At 39.4% G+C, this 8,167-nt stretch overlaps 1 protein-coding gene across 1 annotated transcript; it reads right to left on the reverse strand.

Moving 5' to 3' along the window:
- Positions 1-3,397: 3,397 nt before the first annotated feature.
- LOC114691575 (olfactory receptor 1468-like) lies at positions 3,398-4,336 on the reverse strand. The gene has a single exon (XM_028867015.1). The coding sequence runs from the start codon at positions 4,334-4,336 to the stop codon at positions 3,398-3,400; it is 939 nt and encodes a 312-aa protein (XP_028722848.1).
- Between the last annotated feature and the right edge of the window lie 3,831 nt (positions 4,337-8,167).

The raw sequence follows: 8,167 nt of genomic DNA on the forward strand, positions 1-8,167 counted from the left end.
GGTATTTTTGAAGATGCTGTCTTTTCAACAGTGTGTATTTTTTTACTTCCTTGTAAGAAATCAAGTGTCCACAAGTGTATGGACTATGTCTGTGTCTTCAGTGTGATCCCACTGATCAATATGCCTGTTTTTATGCATGTGAAATGTATTGATTTCACACAAAGTGGAAAGAATGATCTAATCTCATTCTTCTACATGTGGATATCCAATATTCCCAGCACTATTTGTTGAAGAGATTGTCTTTTTCTCTAGTATGAATCTCCAGTCTTGATACAGTTTTCATTGTTATTGATTATATGTCCTATTACATGTTCCAAAATTAAGTTTTTCTCATGTAGAGGAAAGTGATTTAATTTGTATATGTTCTCCTTTATCACTGATAATTCTGTTGTACCATACCACTGAGATTTCAGTTTATCTATGACAAGACCTGGTGAGACCTTTACAACCACATAGAGAATAATACTCCAGTAAGAATATTCAGTGGAAAGGCACAACATAAATGTTGTATGGATAACTGTCTATGTTTGTGGATAGTTATGCACATAAAGAAGAGGTTGCTTAGGTAACTGGGTAGGAAATGTTATCATAAATCAAAATATGAAAGGACAAAGAGAAGTTGTAATAGAACTTAACACTCAAGCTCATGTGTGTTAAGTCAGACACGCTCACAGAGCCTTACATGAAGATGTGCACTTGAGAGACATGAAGAACAGCGGAGGGTTTTGGAGAAGATGGTCTTCACATGAAAATGAGAAAGTGAATGGTATCTAGAATCGAGGAAGAGAATTTACACCATAGCTTAGAGGGACTGAATGGATGGAATGAATGGGTCAAGGTAGGGACCTAGTTCATGGCACACTAGAGCATATAACAGTTAATGTGACATGACAGTAGTTGAACAGCCTAGATTTCAATATATAATATCAAAATTCAGGGGATTTTGCAGGCAATTATAAAATTAGAGGCAATGTTAAAAATTAATTTGGTTCTAATCCAGCTTCTTTTCATGGTTTTGGCGAAATAAACTTGAAATTGCTGCTGGCCAATAATTTCAGGGGGGAAATGGTACTAATGACACAATTAGGCAAGAAGATCACAATTTTTTTTCAGGGTCAGGACAGTCCAGATAGTCAACCTATAAATAAAAAGAAAAAGGAAGCTTAAGAGATGAAATCAAGTAAAAATTTGTGTAGGAATAACAGAAGGAGACATTAGGAAATGGTTGTGTTTGAGATATTGGGATGCTATGGAGCATCTGCCTAGGATCATTATATATCACTTATTCATATTTAAATACTATCTGCCAGTCAACACATAAATTTGGATAAAATAATAAAATCTTGGGAAATGGGGAATCAATCTATCTCAAGACCCAGGTATACCATTCTCGGGCATATAACCAAAGGATGATCCATCCTACCACAAGTAAACTTGCTCAACTGTGTTCATTGTGGTTTTATTCATAATAGCCAGGAATTGGGAACAACTTAGATGTCCCTAAACTGAAGAGTGGATAATGAAAATGAGGTACATTTACACAATAGAGTATTACTCAGATGTTTAAAAAATGATATAAATTTTTCATACAAATGAATGCAACTGGAAAAAGTCATCCTGGGTGAGATAACCCAAATCCAGAAAGATAAATATCCTATGTATTCACTTATGAGTGGATGTCAGCTGTTAAGTAAATGATAGTCAAGCTACAATCCAAGCACTCAGAGAAGTGAGGTAAAGAGAAGGGCTTTGAGGGTGGGGCATGGATCTCCCATGGAGCAGGAAATAGACTGTATTCTTCAGGTAGACTGTGGAGGTGGGGTTAGGAACCAAAGGGATGGGGGATGGATGGAGGAGGAGGTGCTGGGACAGACAGCTAGAATTAGGGGCACTTGGGAGGGGGCAATGTGGAAGCCTAGTTCAGTGGAAACTTTCAGTAATCTTTGAGGTTGGCCCTAGTAAGGAATCTCAGTACTGGAGAATGCAGAATCTTAACAGGCCATCTTTTGTAGCCAGGCAAGGCTTCCAGTGGTGGGACTGGGTTATATTCAGTTGAGCTATTAGACAAGGATGCCCTGGTAATCTCTAAAAAACCCAGCCTGATGCTGAGACAAGTTAGCTCTCTGACCACTGACAGTGGGGTCCCACTGCTGAGGGCAACATCCACATGTCTCATTGAACTTACAGAGGTCAAGCTGATTTGGGCTTGGGACCTTCACGCCTACATTCTTGTCTCCTTGTCATGGGAAGGTACTCAGCAGGCTACAAAAAGGGAAATGTTGATATGAACCCAGTCACAAAACCATCCACCTGTCCTGCCTGCAAGATGAGCTGAGGCAATGGAGGTGCAGAACTTGTGGGAGTGGCCAGCCAGTGGTTGGTTAACTTGAAGTCCACTCCATGAAATGGAGTCCATACCCTACACTGTCTGGATGGCCAGTAATGGAATACTGGATAGCCCAGAGGCCTAGGGTAGAATCAAAAACCTGCCCCCCCACCAAAAAAAATCAATGCTTTCTAATGATATTCTGCTATACACATAGATTGTTTCCTTGAGAGAGGTTTCCTCAGGCAGCAGATGGGAGCATATGCAGAGAACCATAGTAAGACATTATGCAGAGAGAGAGTCTAAATTGGAGGTCTCCATCGGTCCCTCTCCTCAAATTCTGGGAACCCCATGAGAGAGGGGGAAGGAATATTGTAAGAGTCAGTGGGGTTGGAGGACTCCAGAAGTACAAGGCCCACTGAATCAACTAAGCAGGGCTCACATGGGCTCACAGAGATTGAAATGGCAAGCACAGAGCCTGAATTGGTCTGTACCAGGTCCTCTGAGTATATGTTAGGGCTGTTATCTTGGGAGCAGACATATCTCTAAGTCTTTTGCCTGCTTTTGAGACTCCATTCCTCTTACTGAATTGCCTTCTCCAGCCTCGATATGAGAGCTTTTGCCTTGTATTATTGTATCTTGTTTTGTCACATGTCACTGTCTTCTCTTGGAGGCCTGCTCTCTTATGAAGAGGAAATGGAGAAGGAGCAGATTAGGAGGAAAGGGAGCTATAAACTATGAGGAGCAAAGGGAGGGGAAATGGTGGTTGGGATGCATTATATGAGAGAAGAATCTATTTTCAACTTTAAAAAGGAATGTAGGAGTGGAGACCTGATAAAAGAGTGGCTCTTACTAATGCTTTTCTAGAATCACACATACAAGGCAGGGGGTGGCATCATTGAGTCCCTAAGGTCCCAATCCCTAACTGAACTACTTTGTAAAACAGCATTTTGCAAAAGGAAATATTATGCAGTATGTTCTTGAATGTGGGTCCTATTGTAGGGATACATTCTGTAATATTAATATCAATATATTTACTAGATAAATATAAGTAAAAGTTCCAGTGTTGCCTTATAAAGAGATTTTCTTCTTGCAAAGGACCCTTCTCAGGGCATCTTTCATATCTCTGTTCCTCAGGCTGTAGATGAAGGGATTCAGCATGGGAGCCACCACTGTATACATCATGGCCATGGCAGTCTCCTTCACAGTAGAGTTATTACCTGTTGGACATAAGTATAGCCCAATAATTGTCCCATAGAACAGTGAAACCACAGAGAGGTGGGAGCCACAGGTGGAGAAGATCTTGTGGATAACCCGAGCAGATGAAACCTTTAGGATAGAGCCAACAATTCGTACATAGGACACAACAATGAGTAAGAACGGGATGCCAATAATGAGCCCTCCCAAGACAATTATCAATAGTTCATTAATATATGTGTCAGAGCAGGCCAACTTGAACAAGGCAGATATGTCACAGAAGAAGTGGGGTATCACGTTGTCCCCACAGAATGACAATCTAGCCAAGAGTAGAGTGTGTAACAGGGAATAAAGCATGGTAAATACCCAGGTCAGCACTAGCAGACACACACAGAGCTTGGGGTTCATGATGCTGATGTAATGAAGGGGGTAACAGATGGCTACATAGCGGTCATAGGCCATGACCAGAATAAGGAAGTTCTCCATGTCTGCAAAAACCATTAAAAAGTACATTTGTGTCAGACAACCCACATAGGAGATGGATGGGTCCTGACTCTGCATGTTCTGCAGCAATTTGGGCATTGTGACAGAGGAGAAGCAGAGGTCAGAGAAGGATAAATTGCTGAGAAACAAGTACATGGGAGTGTGGAGATGGGAATCCAGTAGAATGAGGATGATGATGATGAGGTTCCCCAGGACGGTGGTGAGGTACATGGCCAGGAACAGGGCATAGAACAGGTGTTGGTGCTCTGGGGGAATAGGTAGGCCCAGGAGGAGAAACTTGGAGATGACAGTTTGGTTGCTCATTATCATTTTCCGACTCCAGTATCCTAATGAGAAAATATCAGGATAATCATCATAGTAATTATAATCTCAAACTCCAAATTCCTGTAATCATTACAATCATTAATGATTTTTCTCAGTTTCTCTTTAACATCTTTCTGTCCTAACATAAACAGTTCTATACTTTTCTACTGAGATTTAAAAAATGGACGGCTTCCCTCTCCTACTGCCCACTCAAGTGTTGTTTGTCCATTTGTGATTTTCTCTTTCTTATGTTGGATATTTATATTCTTGAAGAGTTTGAATAAGCTTTGGCATCATAATTTTATATAATTTTCAAGAAAACCTCACATACTTCAATGTCTTACATTATCATTTAAAATTCCGACACGCATGTCTCTGTAACATACAGATTTCTACTCCACTGTTCACTAATCATCTTCCTCCCATTGCATGCATCACAGGCATCAGGAGCTCAAAAACCTCAAGTGAAATTCATGTCTTCACTGTGTTGTGTCCCAAAGCGTTTCTTTGTCTACTACCTCTCCAGTACCCTACAGTATAGTAAAAGAAATTCGTGTCTGAGTCAGAAATCTGTGAATTTTGATCCGTCCATTTTTCTTACCTTGAACTGATGTCACACATAAACAGTCTGCTGTTCATTCTCCTCCTCTTCCATCCATCTCTTTCTGTGAGCTTACATTCATACATCAGGATCACATCTTGACTTTACTGGAGTACAGAAGCAGACTCAGTCCAGTCCAGGTTCTCACATCTCCTTACCCTTCTCTTCTTCTTCAACCTGCTTCATTTACACTGTGACATTCTAACAGAGGAGTTCCATTATCTCTTGTATGAATCATTCTCCATATTCCCACTGTTGCTCTGAGGAAAAGGACAAAGCTCCTGTCAGGGGCACAAAAGTTGTTTTGTTATCTCACACATGCCAATGGTATATTCCCATACAGTTTCACACGTTCCAATTGCATTTCTCTCTTCATCAATGCTGGGGTTAAACCTCTTCACCTCACACATTTTAGAGTTTCTCCTCCACTCTCCTATCACTTCCTCCCTTCTGTTTCCTCTTTATCTGTTTCATTCTTATATGTAAGAGATATTGCTTATCACATACACAGTAAATTCACCCTGTCTCTCTGTATTAAGTGAGAACTTCAGCCATGTTCCCTTGCATCCATACATATCCCACGCGCTTAACCCTTTGATCACTGATTTAAGCCATCTTCCCATCAATTGTAAACTACATGCAAGAAAGGCTATATGTGGCTTTATTCCGTGTGATTGTATACAACCTCTTAATGTGAATCTAGGGCCAACATCTGTCATGAGCATGAATTTGGGCATAAAAGTTTGTTACCTGCTTCTCAAATTGATACAGATTTCTTCAACTTCAATAGTAGGAAAATCTCCATTTAAATAGAAACACTTGATTAGTTATAACTAAATTTTACACTCTATAATGAGTGTCAGAGATCTAATGATGTATTTCTGCAGTGTTAGGGTGAATCATTTATATCACACCTCAGTAAGAATGATGACTCCAAATCATATACATATGCTTTAATCCACAAAATGTCATTGGTTTTGGTACAGAAAACAAATAGGATGACATGTTTATGAATTATAAAAAAGAAGAAACAACAAAGTTACTTTGGAATCCTCATTTGAGTTATTCCTCAGATGACTATACTCTATTTGATGGTTAATTCACACATTAAGTGGATTAAGGCCTGATACCAATTTGGAACAGATTTTAGTTTCTATGCAGACATTCTATAAATGACAATAAAATCTGTAGTTACTTTGAGTAAAATAATTAACACTTCATAACCTGATGAGCTTCATGCAATCAGATGAAGGAATTAGGGGAGGAAAGGGAGAGTTCACAGTAGAAAAAAGTTTTCATCATCTCTCTTAGACACATGTCAGTAACCTTCCTATTCTCGGGGACTACAATATTCTAGACTGTTCTTCAAATGTTAGTATTGTCAGTACCTAACACTACACTGTCTGTATCCTAAGTCACATGCATAGGCACACACACACACACACACACACACACACACACACCTTATTCTATGATTCTGCACAACACTGGCTAATGAGTCTATCACATGTCTCAAAGCTGACAAAAGAGGAAAAACATCAAGAAATCTAAGCAACTTCTTCTGAAATGCTACACCCAAGTATGACTGTTTGTATCTTCACAGACTGACAACGTTTAATGCAGCTGAATTCAGAATTTGCACACTTAAACATTGTGGATTAGAATTATAGAGGGGTAAATATGTAGGAAAAGAAATCATGCACCATTTAAAAAGATGCTCTCCTTATGTATTCAAGACTGGCCTTGAACATATATTACTCCTGTTTTTGCTTCCTGAACACTGGGATTACAAGTATATACCACCATGCCCATTTCCTGCTTCTCATGTAAATGAAATGAACAGTACATTAGTGTTATATAGGCATGTATGCAAAGACTAGAAGCCAGAGAAGCCACCATCAACTCTTACCATTGATGGGCGAATGGACTTCATACCTTCTTTAGATGTGAAGTCCACAGTTCTCAAGTTAAACTGCACATAGAAATCCCAAGGGATATGTTTCTAGCAATTGTTACATCTGCAATCAACTTAGATTCTATAGAAATAATAATTTTGATTGAGTAGATTTCATTGCACATTTTACATGAACACCTATATAATATTAATATCTTCCTTGATGGACTGCACTTAGATGCAATCACAGACATTACCACTAAAACACAGATTTGTGAGCTTGTGCAGATAGAATTGATCATCATCTTGGGTAGGACATTGTTCAGAGTTTGCTAAGACCCCACAAGGGAAAGCATAGTAAACAACCGTTCAACACTACAGCAGTGAACTCCATCTCACAGCCCTGCACTTGTGTTGAAATGGTGTGTGATATTGAGAGAAAATGAACATAATCAGTAATTGTGATGAATCCATCAATATGAAAGTGGTAATATGATGACCATGAAATAAATACTTGCACAATGTGGTGATGTCTTGGGGGACACAGAAAAGAAGAATGCTATCATACCTTGAAAACTGTCCTGCATAACACTGGAAATTCATTTAGATTGACAACAAGACACCAGATTAATTTCCTGCTGAGGCTGAATCAAAGTTTCTGGTTTAAGATCCTGCTCACCTTTATTTTATTTGAAGGCACAGGAACTATCTACTGGACTCTCTACTCACCACCTACCTTCACCATCCATATTCACATCCCTCTGCTGCCATCACTGAGCCTTAGGGGCTCTGTACCCCCAGAGGAGTCTAGATCCTATATAACTCATTAAAGACATAATAATTACCTAGGACCTTTCTAAGACCAATTTATTTCGGGATCTCTAGTGGAGATCAATTATAGGCACACTCCTTCTTACACTTAGGGGAAGGCAGAATTTAAAGAACAGCAACAAAGAAATAATAACAACACAGTCAATAACCATGTAAATATGCATACTCATTGCCTGCCCAGGTAATGAACAGGGCTTCTGCTTGACTGGAGCCAACTTTCTTAGTGGGGAAAGTGAAGAATGGTGACCTCAAAATCACTCCAAATTATCAGGAATTACTCTGATTGTTAATGACTTAAAGTGTCTCACACAATAAAAATTTACAGAAGAAGCCATCAATAGTTTTTATATTTTTGGTTGTGAGCCTAGCCTTTACTGGCTAAGCCATCTCTCTCCAGCACATCTAAGAGTAGATTGTAAGAAGACAGAAACTATAGAAAACTATGCATACTGGGAAGGCTTCAAGGACAGACCTCAATTCAACATGACTGCCTGCCTGCAAAAGGACTTAT

This window comes from Peromyscus leucopus, unplaced genomic scaffold (assembly GCF_004664715.2).
Source record: "Peromyscus leucopus breed LL Stock unplaced genomic scaffold, UCI_PerLeu_2.1 scaffold_171, whole genome shotgun sequence".
NCBI classification, from domain to species: Eukaryota; Metazoa; Chordata; class Mammalia; order Rodentia; family Cricetidae; genus Peromyscus; species Peromyscus leucopus.